The sequence below is a fragment of the Pipra filicauda genome, unplaced genomic scaffold (genome assembly GCF_003945595.2).
Source record: "Pipra filicauda isolate LSUMZ 115617 unplaced genomic scaffold, ASM394559v2 scaffold44_size3831614_pilon, whole genome shotgun sequence".
Taxonomy (NCBI): domain Eukaryota; kingdom Metazoa; phylum Chordata; class Aves; order Passeriformes; family Pipridae; genus Pipra; species Pipra filicauda.
Window position 1 is genome coordinate 379693 of NW_024104587.1, and position 18318 is coordinate 398010.

The 18318-nt window shown below is 44.5% G+C and overlaps 1 protein-coding gene across 2 annotated transcripts in view; it reads left to right on the plus strand.

Annotated features, from left to right (window-relative positions):
• NTRK3 (neurotrophic receptor tyrosine kinase 3) overlaps positions 1-18318 on the plus strand; it is a 218187-nt gene that overhangs the window by 149870 nt on the left and 49999 nt on the right. For both annotated transcript variants that reach the window (XM_039385919.1, XM_027711971.2), the window contains one exon: positions 18152-18282. In XM_039385919.1, coding sequence (XP_039241853.1) covers positions 18152-18282 — 131 coding nt within the window. The remainder of the gene's footprint in view (positions 1-18151; positions 18283-18318) is intronic.

Here is an 18318-nt window from a genome sequence, read left to right on the forward strand (position 1 = left end):
TTACTGCCCAGTCATCCCTGTCTGAGACCTCTCCATCTCTTGCCTGCCCATTTCCCTGAGCTCCCTTCTGAGTAAGAACGGATCCTTATGGGTTGGAGCTTTCACCAGATCTTACCCAGCTCCATGCTTAGGTTCCCCAAGTAGAAATCAGAAGATCACCATCTCTTCAGTTGTTTCTTTGACATAACAACTCTGGAATTGCCCAAAGTGGTGTTCTTCTCTGGAGAAGTAAGTAGATGTTCTCTGATCATGGTGCAGGGGTGTGTGTATGTTTGTGTTTGTATGCATAGAAGGAATCAAATATTCATAATGGAAAGATGGTGTTGGATTTCCAAGGGAAGAGACACATTTATTAAATGTGATCTACAACCCAAGGCAAAGAACTGGAAGTCGCGACGGTAACGCCTTCAGGGGCTGTGACATGGAGGTAAGTTTTTTGCTGCAGCTTCCCCATCTGCAATTCTGCATAAATGACTGAAGTCCCCCACAGTGCACTGATGGATGAGAAGAGTGTGGCTCTGAGCTTGTTCTGGGTGTGATTCAAGACAGCAGCTCTTGAGACCCTCAGTAGCAAGCACGTCCCTGTGTCATGGAGACTGAGCTGGTGTCTCCCACAGAGCTCAGCTTCAAGCTCAGAACAGCTTCTCGGGTCTGGAAAGAAGCAGGGAGCCACAAGGGTCCTTTCCCAAGGGACATCCAAGCCCAAGTGCAGGCATCACACATACTGCTCCCTGCTCCCTCACAACCCCCTGAAAAAAAGACTCTTTGTTCTAGGAGATATAGATTATATATATTTTAAGGCTCCATGAATCATTCATTGCCCAAAGATGAAACTGAGCATCAGAGCTAAGAAAAGGCTGAGGTTGTGAGGCGAGGAGCCTTCCATTATTTATTGTACTAAATCTTGACCTCGTAGTACCTCCTTGAAATCTTGCCTTTGCTTTGGGAAACCCTCTTTTTCTCCTAAAAATCTGAACTATTCTTCTACTTTCAGTAGATAATTGTAGCAAGAACCTAATCAACTGCTTCCCATGTTGTGCAGCTTGATGATTGGTTTTCAAAGAGGTGTATGTCCTAATGAGCATGTGAGAACACAGTAGGGCTGTTGAGAAAATCATGGACATGTTGGCTTGGAATGAGAATGAAAGAGTCCTAGTGATGCTATGGGATCAAATAGGGTTGAGGGGTTAACACTGAATCTGGCAAACAATGGCAGGGGGGAATAACTGAATGGTTTGAGAAGAGAGGCTGGGTGTTTTCTAACTGAGCCAGACACTTCTAGGCTCAGTGGGGCACAAGCCAGCTGTGAATAAGGGCTTCTGCTCACTTGTGGTCACTTGGTGGTCAGCATGAAATGAGTTTGTGGGTGTCAGCCTTGTTCCTGACAGCCAGATGTCCACAGAAGCAAATGCCAATAATTAAATCCAGAGCGTGGCTGTATGATGCTGGTTTGTGGTGTCCTGACCTCTTGGCAGAAAGAAATAGTCAACACAACCTGTCTGGATAGCAGCAAAACTCTCAGCCAACAAAGTGGAAAGAGAGGAAGAGGGACTGGTTGGTTGTTTGCATTTTCTTTGTGTTTTGTTGTTGTTTGTTTGATTCTGTAATCTAGGAGAAGGGCTGGAAGTTGAGCTTTCACTTTATAAGATCATGGTTTTCCTTCTTACATCAGTTGTATTACAGCAAAAATTCAGGTTCTACTTTTCCTGATTAAATGTCAAAATGTTGTACCACAGCAGTAGGAAACTATAACATTGCTTTGCTATTGCCTTTTTACAATTCATTGGCAGGAGTAATCTTACTGCTAAAGGCTGGAGACACCTTCCCTTTCCACCACTATACAGCCCCAGGGCTTGGAAGATCCACTTTTGGCAGTAAGGTGAAATAAAGAGAACTTCAATTATTTGCTGCTCTTCATTTGTGCCAGCACAAGACCTTATGAGGCCACAGTCTAACCTGGGTGTCTAGTATGGTTCAAGTTAAAAATAACCCCACTACCAGCCCTGCACCCTCAAAGGTTATTTTTCACTCAGAACCTTTCAGGGCACTGCTTTGCCAAACAGCAGTGACAGAACAAGGGAGAGGGTGACCCGTGGTGGGGTGGGGTGACAGGCACCCACAGGGTCGAGTGGGTGGCCAAACCCCCAGCAGGTTTCACCATCAGAGCTGGCAACTGAAAGTTTGCAGCAAGCAAACACCGTGACACCCAAGACACTGCTGCAAAAACTGGGAGAGAAATGATTTGGAAATGTGCTCTTTCTAAAGCTTTTATTTTTTAATAGAGAAAACCTTTCAGGCCCCTTTTTAATTCATAATAAAGAGCAGGTTGAAAAGAAGGAGAGGGCAAATGAAGACAGTGAGGCTTGCTAACTTCCTTTAAAGTTGGAAGGTCACCTTTAAAAATGAATGAATGCAGCATTTGGAGGAAGCTCCAAGGCAGCAAGCCTGGGGTTCAGCACTAGAATAGGAGGCAGAACAAAGATGAAAAGAAGAATCCAGTTGGGATCTAGGAATAGCTGCAGAGCTGCAAATCCCCGTGGTGGACTTGGGTGGAGGCGGTGTTTAAGGGAGCTTCTCTGCCCGCTCTCTGAAAGCTGCAGTTGTGCGTGGTGATGTGCTGGGGAAAGTTAAATTTGGAGCTGGATAGCCAGCTGGACTGAGCAGGGACACATGGACTGGTGGTATCACTGTAGGAGTAAACTGGGATTTGGGATAAAATTAAAACACTGCCTGCCCATTTGCATTCAGGACAGTGAGTAACCTGTTTTGGTTGTGTTCCTGATGACTTTTCCCCTTTCCTGGGACTCTGTGGGGAGTGGGAAAAGGGTATTTACAGCATGAGTCCTGGACAGAAATCTTTTGGTCTGTATTTTGGATGCTTTCCTGGCTCTGGCTACTTTGGTCCTCTTTGTGAGCTGGTGAAATCCAGGGCATGGTAGCACCGCTGTGTCATATGGAATTACGTGAATATACTCCCTTCTCCTTACTCCATCCAAATCAATATACTGGATGCTAAGATACAGCCATATACTTCATGCTCCTCAGTTACCTGCTTCAGAAATCAGGTAATTCCTCCCCAGAATACTCCAAAGATGAGATGTCACAGGGGAAGAAGCCTAACAGTTGAAAAGGTAACCCACCCTTGTGTCCAACATGGTGCTTTCCCCCCAGTGCCAGCCCTTCCCATCTTTCCTTGAAAACCCCAGATGCATCCTGGGAGCTATGGACACCAGGAGTAGGGACTGTGACAGGGGAAACCTGTGACCCTGGCGCTGGTCTCAGCTCTGTTTGCCCTGGGCAGAAGTTCCTTCCGTTGGGGGAACAGTTCTTAGGATTCACCTGAACTCATTTCATATTTAAGCACTTGCCTGTCTTTCCCTCTGAGCCAAGACGCAGGGGCATCAGACATGTGCTATCTGTTTCTTATTAAGTGGTTTAACAAGCCCAGCTAATTACAATGTACTCAAGGATTTTGTAGCTTATGAAAGCAGTCCCTGTTTGTTTGTGTCAGTGCTTTAATACATTAATACACCAATTAAACCTCGGGAGGTGTGCGTGCTCACACAGCTGAACATATGGGGAGGCACGTTGATGGTTTTCATGTCAACTGGGGCTTCTCTGGCTGTTTCAGCTACAGCTCTGAAGGGATGCTTGTGGTTTTGCACTCAGCCTTGTCAGTGAAGGGACATGCATCCCCTACATAAAAACATTGTTCTCCCTGCCTAGAATTACGTTGTTTTACAAGACTCAGGCAGACATGGGCACTCTGTTGTTAAGGTTCTCAGACAGGCTTGGGAGAGTTTTGTGGTCTTTCTTTCCTTCTCGGTGCTGATGATACAGGCAATTTGTGCATGAAAGGGTTGTCTTCTCTCCCTCAATTAGTCCCAAGGGGTCACCAGTGGGAGCATGCTGTCTGTGACATAAGTATTTGTGTGCAAAGGGCCCGGCACATTTGTTAAGCTACACAGTAACGAGCAATAATCAGTGCACAAGGCACCCAGTGTGAGCCAGTGCAGGGATGGGGCTGGAGCAGGCAGGGAAGGTCGGAGGTAAAAGCGTCCTCCAGTGCACTCATAGCTCAATGAAAAGAAAGCAATTGTGGGGGGAGGAGAAGGAGAAATGACAGATTAAAGGAAATTGAGCAGCTGTAATAAATACACTTGAAATTGAAGTGATTATATTCCCTGCGGAGCTGAAGTGCTGAGGAGGGTCTGCAGAAAGGGCAGCTGCACAAAACCAGTGGCCTTTCGGCGAACAGGCTTACAGGGAATGCAAAATGAGTTGAAGAAATCTGGCTGGGCTTTAGTGCAGGTCTTTCAGATACAGTTGGGAAGGCTGCCCTAAATATTCAGTCTAGTAAAAATAAAGATAATAAAAAACAGGATGAAGAGACTGACATACACCAGACTTGCTAAGCAAGAGATTGAGACTGCGATGGGGCACTGCTGAGAGCTGGTACAGAGCATGTGGAGGAGAAGGTGTTTATCTTGAGCGTGATATATGGAAAACTTAGACTGAGGACAGAACAAAAGCCAGCTTGAATCAGCAATAAGAGAAGGATTATTAAATATTTTTCATCTGCCAAAATTGCATCCAGCTTTGTAGAGAATGAAGAGAAAGATCTCCCCATATGAGTGGCCAGCTGTTCAAGGGCATGGAACAAGGTGAGCATTCTCTACAGATGAAGAGTACATCCCATAATGTACACCTGAGGGCATGCACACGATTTGCAAAACTCTTTGCTGACATTTTAATCTGTCTATTTAAAATGGAGCAGCTGGATGAGAGTTGGAAGTGTTGGAAGGTGTTGGACATAATGGAGACAAGAGACAGACCAGTAAGTTTAATGTTTGCTCTGGGAAATTCTTGGAAAGCTTCTTAAACTTTGAGGGATGTTGTGAGAATGCAATGGTTTGTTAAGGCCAAACTTATGTGGCTTGAAGTTGTGGGAGGTCACACTCAACTAATCTGTTGGCATTCCCTGAGGATGTCACTGCCACTGTATCTAAGGGAAATTCAGTGGATATAGTACACTGAGATGTTCCACAAGTATTTGACAAGGACCAGCATCTGAGATTAATGACTGGGGTTAGAAGCATCAGTGCAGGATTTAAAATAAGAGCCTCTGTAGAAATCTGCCCTAAGAACAAGGGACAGAAAAGAGCTATGGTTAAAAGTGTTTCCAATTGGAAAGAGGTTGAAAGTGATGTGTCCTGAAGGTCATTCTTAATCACCTGTTTTTCATGATGTCTGCTAACGAACTGCAAAGAAAACACTGAAGGAAGAACCAAAGTCCTCTCTTTTGTATCATCACGGACTGAGGAATTTTTCACCATCTCTGACTATGGCCAAGGCCCCAAACATAGCCAGTGCCTCTCCTGATTTGGGATGTGTTTGAGAGAGAGGGATCTCAAGAGAGAGAAGAGAAGCAGAGAGAGAGAGAAAACACCACTTGGACCTTCCTGCAATACTGTGAGCAGTACTGGAAATGTATCCACACTGGAAGAGACATGGCACAGGGAAACTGCAATTTGTGTCACAGAGACACAGCGCTATCCATTAAGGAAGGAGAAATGAAGCAAGCTGGACAGCACAGAAATTTGTTGTTCATTGATCTCCTTCCAGAAATGAAGAAGTGATTTTTGACAGCTCGGCAATTATTTATTCCTTCATTATTTTTTATTTTTGTCTTCTTTCTCTACAATTCCAGTTTCTAGTCTGGGGACCTCAGATGACTTGATGTGAGCTCTCGCTTGCAGGAGAATTGCAGCTGACTGTGTAAATGCAAGAAGTCTGAGCGAAGTTTTGAACTTTGGGTGTTCATATGCACTCAGATATTGATCTGGGTAGGTTTTCCCACTAGCTGCTTGAAAAATCTCTGCCCTGGGAAAAGGTTAAGGGACTTGATTTAAACTCTGATTGATAAAGAAAAGACATCAAGGTGACCTTTTTAATACAAGCTGAATTTGGGGTCACTTTACAAGCTCAGATTGCAATAAGGAAACAGGATTTGCAGGCAGACTGATGGATTGGATTAGTGGACACCGGCCTCTGATTTTTCCATGTTACCATCCCAGGATCTGATGATGGCCCTCCAATTAAGGTAGTTCAGGAAAGCAACATATATAGTCTTGTTCAAGGTATTTTCTGATGAAATGAGACCTGTCCTAGGCTAGTGAGGAAAAACAGCTAAAGGCATATTGGAGATCTTTCCACCATTATACTCCACTCTGTGCTCTTCAGCTTCACCCACATATATTCATCTACAAATCGCAGTTGCCAGCTTTGGGAGGTTCTTTTTATGCCTCTGCATCCTCACCTAACTGCAAAACAGTATTACCCTTTCCCACCTTTCCCAGCAATCTTGCTGATTTTTCTCCTCTCCACTAGCAGTATGTTCTTGCTGTAAAACTTCAGAATGCACATTTAAATTTAAGCTGTTAAGCCATATATGATACATATATAGAAGTATATATATATAATCTTGGTTTTGTAGCTGAAGTTCCTAGTGGGTTGCCTTCCCCATGTGCCTTGAATACCAACTTAATAATCATCCAGTCCTCACACATAGTTCAGTTAAAGCTGAACATGCACCTTTCCACCATCTGCAATTAATCATGTCTTCTGAAGCTACCAGCCCTGCAGAATGTTTTCTTGAGTCTCACCAGGACCTTTAAGAAGAATTAACTGGCTATTTTTCCTCTGGTGCAGACGCTGATGTTTGGCCACAGGAGAAAACTGTAGGATTTTTTTTTTTTCCCTCTTGGACTCAGTGAAGTTTGTGCTGTTTTTTATGAAAATTCACCCAAATCAGGTGGCTCATAATGGCGTGAGACATTGCTGAAAGATGACAGACTGACAAGTGGACAAATATATATTGTTTTATCATCACATGTTTTCCACACGCTGGGGGTGTCAGAGACAATAAAAAAAGATGGATTCTCATCACAATAAATGCAGGACATAGCAGGAATATGGTGAAGCAGTGCCATCAGGGAAGGATGCCTGGGGTTCCTTAAGTAGCACTGAAATCCCGGTGATGAGGGATTTCCAAAGCCTTACTCAAGGAGACCTTTTTCTGGTTCACCTCTCATTCCTCAAAGAGCTCTGTTCCTGCCTAGGAGAGGAAGGTGCTGTTGACTGGACAATGCCTCAGCCAGTGCCTGTGAAACAAGTAGAATTCCACCGTGGAGCAGCTCTGGAGTCAATGCATGGCTGAGTTGCTGCCTTTCAGGGATCCTCTTCTGTGGGATGGACCCAGGGTACTGGTGGGCTCCCTTCTCTCATTTAGAGCTGCTTTGCTGTTACCTTCTTTCTTTTTCAGCAGTGAACCTTTCAGGTTCCCCCCCTTTCAGGGGAACCTTTTTCTAAGGTTCCCCTTCTTCTGTTGGTGTGCAGAATCACATTAACACTAGTACAGCATTCATTACATCCTACTTGTGACTCAGACATAGGCCAAAGGAGCAGGGGAGGCACACACCTGGAGGGTTAAATGAGGACCAGCTGCTATCCCCATCAGATTAACTAATTCCTTTGTAAGATCCTCCTCCTCTTTATCTCCCTCTGCATAATTTGCTGCCTCTTAACAATAGCCTAAATCACCCAAACCACAGTAATTTTAGAGCCCAGCAGGCAGAGCTGTCTCACATTACTCCTCCTTCAGGGGTTTCCTTTTGCAGAAGTTGGAAAGATGGAAAAAGGGATGTGTAGACAAATAGAGAGAAAGCCAAGGAAACCTCAGGCAGAAACAAAGACGGAACAAGGTCCGTTTGGGATGTTAGGAAAATGTGAGTCCGAGGGAACACCTCATCAAGCCATAGACATAAGCACAATTCCTGTGTCAGTCCTGCGAGAAAGAGAATCACAGGAGGTGGGAAGGAAGAGGAGAGATGGAAATTGGGCAAATTGGAGGGAGACTTTCTAATGAAATCCTAACTTGAGCCTGAGATCTGTCTTTCAACACCTCATGTTTTTACTCCATATGGCCTTACTTTTGGAATTTTCTTGTTCTGTGGGTTTGGCTGCATTAACCACTCATTTAATGATCACCAAAGGAAGTTGGTGGTGGCAAAATGACTGGGAATGGAGCAAGAAAAGACATTGCTACCCAGAGTTCATAGTTGCCAAAAAAAAAAAAAAGGCAAAAAAAAAGCACATGATGCTGTTTTTTCAAAAATTGTCTTTTCCTTTTGTGATGATGCTGAGGATGGGAGGATGGCAACAATCAGAAGCATTTCCAACCTGCCTGGAGCTCTAGCTGGAAAATGCAGAAGACGAGACCCTCTCACCAAATTTCCTGCCTTGAGGTGGTTCAGAAATTCTGTCACAACAGATTTTTCTTGAAATCTTTATGAACTTCCATATCTGGAGGGAAGTGCACTTTGTCTAAAGATACTTCTTCATTTTGCACCCAACTTTGGGGCCAGTCCTTACTCTGTTCAGAGTAAGGGACCACAGTTGTAGTACAGCATGTGAACCTCTTCCAAACCATACCTCTTTCTTTAATGCCACCCTTCTAATAGTCACATAGTTTCCAGAACATATTCAATATATCTGGAATTTTTTAGCATTTGTAGTGGGGGCTAGATCCTTCAAACTGTGGATCAGGAGACTGAACAGTATTGAAATAGTAGTATCAAAACCCCCTGAGAATCCTCAAAATTACAAGGAAAAGCTTAATGCTGTGACCTGAAGCCTGTGCTGCAATACCTACCTGGCTATGTCAGCAACTGCAGCATGGCACTGAAGTTGATGGCTGGGGTGGGGATGACACCAGCAGGATCTGGCTGGTGAGAATAAAAAGGGTGATGATTGACCATGGGTTGTCTGCTGGTCAGAGATACACCCTGCTGTGGGGGTCAGTACTGGCTGGGCTGAGCTCTCCTGGGTGCCAGCAGTGGCGGTGCACGACACACTTTTGTGTCTGCCTGTCACTCTGGAGCAGGAATGATACCTGATCAAGGCTGTTGCAACTATGAGGGAGCGTTTCAGTGCTGCTCCCAAATTAAGGAGTGTGAGGAAGACCTGGTGCAGTGATGAGGGTTGGGAGAAAGGTTCATGTGGCATGAGGCAGTTAACCCAGCCCTGTGTGACATCCTCCTTCTGGGACGTGGGGATGCCACAGCCTAGAGGACCACAAAGGCAAAAGTTCAGGCTGAGTTTACTGAGAGCAAATTCCTTCTTACGAAGGACCCAACATCTCATTTCTGGCCTTGCAACAGCTCAGCACAATTCACATGCAGCCATGGAGGGGCTGCTTCCTGCACCAGGAACTGGAGTCTGTTCCCATCTCTGCGGTGAAGTTTTGACTGGGGAAATACGAGGCCCAACGCTGCCTGAAGGCAGGTGCTGCCGGGCTCCCGGCCCCGCTGGAGCAGGCAGAGCCATGGCAGTGAGCTCGCAGGCTGGGGGAGCCGATAGCCAAGAGCCCCTGGGACCTCAGGGTAGAAGGTAAGCCTCTGCATTCCTGCTGGGAGACATTCTCAGTGCTGGGAGGCTGCTGCTGAGACATGGTCACTTCCAGCTTTCTTGTGATTATCCATCTCGGCAATAGGATGCTGTTAAGTGTCTGATTACTGTGTTGTTAAAGCCTTAAGCCTGAAATCTGACTATCACGTGGTCCCTCGAGGGGCAGCCGATCCTCCTCCATCCCTCCACCAGTAATCCTTCCTCTCCCTTGGAAAAATAATAAAAAAGAAAGACAAGTGGTATCTGTCTGCAGCAGCACTTTCCAATCAAGTGAAAACTAGCTGGAAAATCAAATCAACCGGTAAGTTCCTGCAAAACAGAACTCTATATCTTTAAAATCTCCTCTTTTGAAGGGATGAGCTGAATGGCAATAGCTGCTGATGTAAAACAAACCATTATTCCTTGTATCTCCTCTCCAAGCCCCCCTCCCTGCAGATGCATGAGTCTGAGGGAGGCAGATGCTCTCTGAAGACTATTTTCCTCCGTTAAATAAATTCACTTTCAAATAATGTGTAATTAAATGTGTGGTATTGAATTAATGTTTTATTCTGAGTGCTTTGGCAGCAGGGGACCTAGGGGCCTGGCTGGTGGAAAGAAAACATGCTCACCAGAAAGACTCCCTTCTCCTCTCTCTTTCCCTTTTCCTCCCACCCTGCCAAGAATCCCAATCCCTATTTCCAAGAGCTGCTGGAGTGTGTCAGTGAGTCAGTGAGGAGGATGCTTTGTGTATGATCCTTTTTGTGATAGATTGCCATGAGGCTCTTGGGCATTTCACCCAGTGGAAAGACCTCTGCAGCCCACTCTGTCCCTCCTCTACGTGTCTTCTGATGGTCTTCCTCTTCAGAAGAGCCCAGCTGTGTGTTAACCCTTGTATACAAAAAGCAGAGCCTGAGTGTCCCCTTGGGATGTGAAATTGGTGCTGGATGCCTCAGGAGACAGACTGCTGAAGCTGGAGAGGCAGTTTATCTTTCCAGCCTAGTGCCAGCCAGAAATTATTTGAGAAGGTGAAGAAGATGTTGGTAATCATTGGATGTTTTTTAGCTCTTTTGTCTGGAATGTTAATAAGGTTTTGGTCCCGTCAGCAGTGTTTTGTGTTCCTGTGGGAGCCAGCTGAGGAGGAGTCGGTGCATACAGAGACATTGGCAAGCATGGGGTGAAACTTTGCTTTTTCCAGGGATCTCTGTGAAATGGCTTTTGGTTCTGTAGGACTATGCAGTGGTTGTGCATCCCAGTTGAGACTGCTCAGCACCTAGTAGCCATGGGACACTTTGCATTGCTCTCTTCATAAAATAGTTACTAAGTGGTTTGTACTCAGATTTATGTGACTGAAATGGATGAGAAGGGTTTGAAGTTGTGTTTTGTTTTTATAGGAGTGTCAGGTTGTTTAAGCTGGGACAGACTTTTCTGCTTAGTGTCTGTGGAGTGGTGCCAAGTGCACTCTAACTGTATTTTTTTCCAGATTTTTTCATTAAGAAAATGAGACTTTGGTTTGGTTTGGGTTTAAACTTTGCAGGTATGTCACTCCAAGTAATGTCACTCCAGGTAATGTCATCCACTTCGGAGTGGTTTTCAGTGTGATGTAGTGAGGGACTCTGGCAGGTTTTGGACTTGCGTCTGGTGAGTTGTTGGTTTAAGGTGTGATTGTGCTTTGCCTTTCTCTCAGCTCCTTTACATGCACACACACACGCTCCCTTTCCACTTGCCTTCAGCTCTGAGAGCACTGTACATGTGGACTGTTGGTGGTCGCTGTGTGGCTGCATTTGGAGCTGGTGCAGCAGCTCAGGTTACGGCAGCTCAGCGGGTGCTAATCCAGTCACTCCATGCTGCAAATCACATCCCTCTGTGGAGGTTGAGGGCTGTTCTGCAGAAAGACAGCTCTTCCTTGAATCAGTTCTGGCTAGAGTTAGCTGAAAGGCAGCCCTTTGGGTCAGGGCTCCCTCTCCATCTGCTATTGCAACAGCAAAAGCCAGAGGAGCTGATGATGTCCTGATTGCCGGAGGTAGGCTTGAAAGTGGTGGATGTAAGGTATTTACAAAGCATCAGAGATCTGCAGGCAGAGGTTGGTCTGTTTTTCTGAGCCTGATTACACTGACAGCTCCTGGTTTAGACTGGCATTCCTGGATAATTTTTTTAACCTAGATTGCCCAGCTAAATGCGTCAAGGTTTGTTATTTTTTACCGAGGTTCATTTAGCAGCATGTAGTGCATTAGCTCTGGGTCTGCTGGGTCAGCTGGGCAATAATGCCTCCTTCCCACCTGGGATCTGCACTCTTGCCTTGCACTGCTCATAAGGAATGAAGGTGATGGTAAGAAAATGAAAAGAACTGCAGAAACATAAAATAGTTATCTTTTAAGGTCTTTATGGAGTGTGATCCTTGACTGAGCCAAAAACTGTAGTTGCTCCACCAGGTTCCCAAAGATTCAGATATGCTTTGCATAAACCTCTATGATTTGTGTCAGAACTGCTTGGTACTTATAATCAACAACTCTTTTGAATCCAAGTCCTTGAAGGGTGTCTTACAGAGGAACTTGGCAAAGAACCAGTGTCTGGGCACAGCGCCGAGTTGCTGGAGCGTGTACCCAGGCCCTTTCCCAGAGGTGGCTCATGTCAGAGCTGGGAGAGAAGCCACCACAAGTGGAGGGCTACCTACTCAGAGTCCATGCTGAGATGAGAACCAGCCTGTTTATGTCTCCATTTTTTAAAATGATGTGGGACTGATTCTCCCTTTGTTTACACATACTTCACAGCAGCCATTGGTTGAAATCAATATCCTTCATTGACTTTGATGGATTTGCACCAGGCCAGGAGGGAGACTCCACCTCTGTGCAACCTGCCTATGCATTGTCTTCTCTCACTGTTAGACAAGTCTGTGAGAGAATGACTTACCAGCCCTCCAGTGGCAAGGCTCTTTGATCTGGTCCTACCTGATGTGCACGCTTTGCTCTGATCAGGTACATCGGATAACTCATCAACATGTTTCGTTGACATCCAGGCTGCAATTGACTGCCTGACATGAAAGGCACTCTGCTTGGTACTTACATGTCTTAATAAGAAGATTTCCAGTATAAATTGTAAGCTCTGATTATTTGGTTTTAATTGTCATGGAGCAGCAAAGCTATGCAGCTCTTTATTTGTAAGAGTTATTTCAGCAGTATCAAGAAAGAAATGAATGAATCATATTGACTAAGTGAGAACTTTGCTACCTTTTTGGGGACAACTTAGGTATAAAGAAAAGAGACAATTCTTTGGCATAAATTAGTTGTTACAGCAAATGACTCAGCCGCTACTAAAAAGTCATTGTTGTTATCATTTATAAAGTGCTGTTGATGCAAATGAGGCTTTAGAAGCTTATGAAAATCAAGGCCATATCTACAAAGAGCCCAGGATCAGACTCAAATCAGGATACCCTAGAAACAGATCTAAAATAAGTCAGTTTTAAAACAGGGCTTGAACAACAAGAGGGGAAAAAATAGAGAAGAAGAAAAAGAGAGAAAAAAAATGCCATGATTTGAAAAAGCTGAGGGAGGGAGGAGCTGGTGATGGAGAGGTGCAGGAAAGGACCTACCTTTAGGGAAAACAGGGCCACATGTGAGAAGGAAAGAAAAAAATTATAGAAAATTGATATTGGTCTTTTCTTGGCTAGAATAGAAATCTTCTGGTAAAGAGAGTGGCAAAAATAAATGGAGAAATTTCTGTAACTTTTTTCTGTTCAGCCAGCAAGCCACATGTTGTTTGTGAATTAATAGTCCAAGATCAAGAAACTCACTAAAAAGACAACAATGAGACAGACTGCTTGCTGACTGGGAGTTTGAAAGAAGGAGATGTGAGGAAATAATTGAAATTAATTAATCTAACAATTGAAATTGACCTGGTGTAAATGATCCAGCATTAGTAGTTTTGCATTTCACTGTAACTTAAGTACTGGCACTGCTCATGGTTTACTCTGCTTGGAGTTTGATTTGTCCATTTACCTCACACTGTAGTCATCTGTGTCCAAACACAATTGTGCATCCAGGTTTCAACTGTATTATCAAACCATGGTTTTAAGTATTCTGGCTGTGATGGGAATCTGAAATGCAGAATTTGCAGTGTCACTGAACCCATCTCTTCTTTATATGATGTCCAAGACTGATTTAGAAATGAGACAGTAATTGGAAAATTAGATTCATGAAATGTACCAATGCAACGTCCCAATATCCGCTCATGTGATTGAAATCTGGTGGTTATTCAAAACAAGTTGTTTTCATTGCACAGTCTGTTACCAGCTCCATATGCTCTACCTGGGATTTGGAGGTTGGGTCGGGGTCTTTGTGCCTTGACCTTGCCATAAGTTAGAGAGACTCTGCAATATGAGCATAAAAGATGGGAGAAGAGTCATTGAATCAGTGATACAAGTAGAAAAGTCCTTGCTTTTCCAGAATCACAAGGGCCAGTGCAGAAGTGACCCATCAGAAAATGGTAGATTGATGTGTAAGAAAAGCAGAATTAACCTTGTTCCCTCTTCTTCTTCCGCTGTATCTCATGGATGTGCTGGGTTTGCAAGTTTAGCAAACTAGAATGTGTTTTTGTCAAGGAGACGAACAGACATGACTGAGGACACATGGGTGCAATGATGGGGAGGAAGAAGTTTCTGGTTTTAGACAGCCACTTTTCTGATTAAATTCACTTTAAGCAGAGATCAAGTCAGCTGTCCTGCAAAAATGTTCAGAGGCGGTTAGGTAAGATCCCTTTGCAGATCTGCAGCTGCCACCCTTCTGCCTCAGCTCTTCCAGTGAAAGGGAAAGCTTTCTGCTTTGGAGGCTATTTGTAAAGGTGGGTGCAGTGTCCCAGACTTGTTCTTGTTAACTTACCCTCCTGCTGCTGTCACTGAACTGAAGTCACAGGCCATTTCCAACCAGCTGCAGGTTGGGTGCTTTCTGGTGTGGTTAGTGGGCTATTCACAACAAGAGTTTGAAGCACTTCCTCCACGTGTTAAATCTTGATGGACAAGAAGGAAGGTGGAAAATCTACCCAACTTTCCGTCTGTGTCATGCAGCAACATAGTAATCCCAAAACAAGGACTAAAAGATGTTTCATTTTAAACTGGAATTATTTCGGTGTTGTGTGCTCACATCCTTCCTGCAGATACAGCACGGCTTTGAATGAGTTCCCATCATGCTGTCAAGTCTGCTTATTTTCCTGTCAGGTCTTCCTGTGGCTCCTGCAAAGGTTCTTTTTTTGAATTGTCTTGTTGGCTTGTTTTTATAAGTTAATGGTACAAGGGGAGAAAAAAAACCAAACGAGTGGTACTTAGGGGAAGGCAGTTTGCATACACCTTGTCTACAGGGCTGACTGCAACACAGCCAAGACAGATTAGCACACCACTGCCTGCCTAAAACAAATAAACACCAGCTGTTTATCAGACAGGGCTCAGCTTTCTCCAGGAGGAGGTAAACAGATTTATGCAGATGAACCTCTGAGGTGCCCTTGCAGCAGAGCATCCTTCATGGCTACTCTGCCTTCCTTATGAGTTACAGCCAGGACAGACGAGCACAGAGGTGCAGGGTTAGCACAATAACAGCCATCTGCACTGTGCCGGGGTGGTTTGTCACTGCTTTATGGCCAAAGCCCATCTTTAATAGTAATTTAGAATCAATCATAGTGCTGATCTCTCTGTGAATGGAAGAATTTGGTGTAAAATTCACTATTTTAGTCCTATAGCATGTGAAAAAGCAATTTATTATAACTCACTTATTATTCCATTTGTGTCTAAAATGCTGTGAAGCAAAATTTATGGCCAATTGAGGTTGAGAGAAATTGTGATCAGCAAAAGTACTTTTCTGATTCTGCATTAAGATTGTCCAGTTGCTGTCAAACTACTTAACTTCATGACCCTTTTATTTTTATAACCACCCAAGTTTATTTTAAATCCAGCAGTGCTACATGCATCCACCACTGCAAAAGTATTGCTCCTCTCTCAGTTCAACTCTGCCTGCTGCAATAGCATCTTTAATTCTTCATATAAATTTTCCCTGAAGCTTCTCAGGTGACTTTAACAACTTGCTGCAAAATCTGGTCTTGAACACAGATGGGATATTATTTTAATAATGTAGACATAATTACACAGTTTGGATGCCAGCTCTCAGAAATGTCTGGTCATTTATTAAGATGTTGTTGGGAGGAAAAATTGGGAGCTGAACATTTTGGGCAAGACTCTGGAGAGTTCAGAAAGAGAAGTTTGCTTCAGTTCTCATGGTGTCACTCACAAGAAGTATAAACATTCTCAAATAGTATTGCTGGTTATTCTGAGACAGTTTCCTTTTTAACTTTATCTCACACCAAACAGGGCAATCGGATTGCAATTGCTACATTTCTGAGTTTTTTAAAGTGTCCTTGGGCTCCTCTTAGTATCAGATCATTCCCCTGCAGCTTTCTTGACTGCTGCTATTCAGGAGACCAACAATGCAAATATGTGGTTTGTCAATACAGTAAGTCCAAGGTACTGTAGTGATGAGTGTTATAGAAATGCTTGCCAAGAGAAAGAGGAAAAAATCCTTTCTCTCTACTCTATAAAGTAAATTGGTACCATTTGAGCTTTTCTTAGATTAGGACTTTCCTCACCCAAGTGCATCACTTAACATTTCAACACATAATATCTCAGATTTCTCAAGGTACTCCTTAAACACTCAGCTAAACCAGGTGGAGGAGGCAAAGTCCACATGTGATTTGTTCTCCCTGGCTGTCACTGCAGGTTTAATACCAGAATAATTTTAGATGTGCCTACCACCCTGTGCCTTAATGTTACAAATGTTATTAATATTGGTAAGTAACACTTTTCAGTCTGCGGAACAATTAACAAAAAGGTCAATGAGAATTCCCCAGAGAGGCATCTTTCATTACAAGGCCCATTGCTTATGCAATCTCACGGCATCCATCTTCCCAAACAAGCCAAAGGCCCAGAGATGGCAGCTCCTTAAACCTGCCTCTGAGCTCCTAATTAAAAAGCTTAATTGTACAAAATCCATTAGGATGCTTGTCTTCTAATCCCTTGGAGTTTTGATGCATTGTGTTACCTATGTTGTTGTGGGGCACATGCCCCCCTGGGTCGATACAGGTACCTGTTCGGACACGTGGGTGGCAGGAGCTGGTGGCAGATTGTGATCTCTGTTAGTGACATGTCCCTGCAGCCAGTTTGAAACCTGGAGTTAGTCACCTCCACCTCCTGGATCTGCAGTGTCCCACGGAAAATGCACCTGAGCCAAGGGGTGTGTACCTGTGCCAGATGGAAGAGATGGAAAAGACTCAAAAGTGGTCCAGTTTGTGAGCAAACATATTCAGGGTTATGGACGCTTCAGGGTAGGAGTGGAAAGAGGGCACTGACCCACTTAATGCCTCTGCTTGGGGAGACCTGTCATGCATCAGCTTTTGCTCACCAGGCAATGGAGAAAAGTGTACAGCTCTCCACTGCCCTGCCATGACCTTCAGGCTGAAGCTGGGGGTGGTCTGTGGTGCCAGAGTTCTCAAGGGAGGCAGTAAGCCTCACTGAAGGACAGTTTAGAGAGATGAAGTTCTGGGTACTGTGCCTCCAGAAAATGCTATGGTGGCTGTGCATCTGTAGCTGCTTCTACAGCTTATTATGGGCATTAGAAAGCCTCTTTGTATTGCTGAGGAGCTGCAGGGGTGCTGTGATATCAGAAAAGTACTTGGAGGTTTGGTAGCAAGTAGCTGTGCCCTAGTATTGTTCCCAGAAGAGAATATGGAAACCCACAACTTCTCCCAGCAACCAGTGGCATTTAATCATGCCAAAGCATTAGTGGATATCCCACAGTCACTTACCCACCCTTGTAGGTGCCTGATCCCTGGGTAGACCCAGCCCTTAGGAATGACCTGTTAGCCGAGCAGACCAATTTTCTTTGGCCTCTGTACCTTTGGTAAATTAATAGCTACTGCTCTTCTGATTCTTCCTGAAACCTGGGTTGCTATTCTCTGTCAGTCCTTGCCATCCTAAATGTCAGTGGAAAGGATCATTGAAACTAATGGATTCAGTTTGTCTGTTGTGCCAGTGACTGTATCCTGGGATGACCTTTCTGAGGTAACAGTCGAGTAGAAGGCTGCGGGGTCAGGGTCCTACTGCAGGACAGTACTCTGTGCTTCCAGCCGGCTCCTGCTCATGCCCTAACATGCATGGGGGTCAGTGGTCCTCCTCCTCTTGGGAATGATTTGACTTGCCAAAGTTGAACCCCAAAAATCTGCTGTGTTTGAATTTAAACTAATCCCATTTGAAATGCAAAACTCAACAGGATCTTCTAATCTTGCCTGGCCTGGCATCAGAAGTATGTGACCTTTGCTACGCCTCACAGGAGAAGGATTATTTCCAGGATCATTCCAAAGAGATTCAGGTCTTTATAGCAGAACTTGCCCCAAAGGTTCCTCTCCCTGTGGAGAAGCTTGCCACGAGCTTGTCATGAGAACATGATAAACTTCAAGTACTTTCCTCGCAGATGTTTTTCGTGAGACTAGCTCCATCCCAGAGATGGCTGCGTTCTGTGGGTGGGTAAAAAGATCCCTGTAGATGTTTTTGCAAAGCAATTTCAGATCCCTTGCAGCTTGCAAGAAAATTGAATTAGTTGTTTTCCATTCCCTGAATTAACCCTGATTCATTCTTCCCTCAACCCTCTCCCTCTTCCTCCCCTCCCTCCAACAGATGTCCAGCATATTAAGAGGAGAGACATCGTTTTGAAGAGGGAGCTGGGAGAAGGTGCCTTTGGGAAGGTGTTCTTGGCCGAGTGTTACAACCTCAGCCCCACCAACGACAAAATGCTGGTGGCAGTGAAGGTAAATCCCAAGGGTGAATGGCAGGGGCTGGCTGGC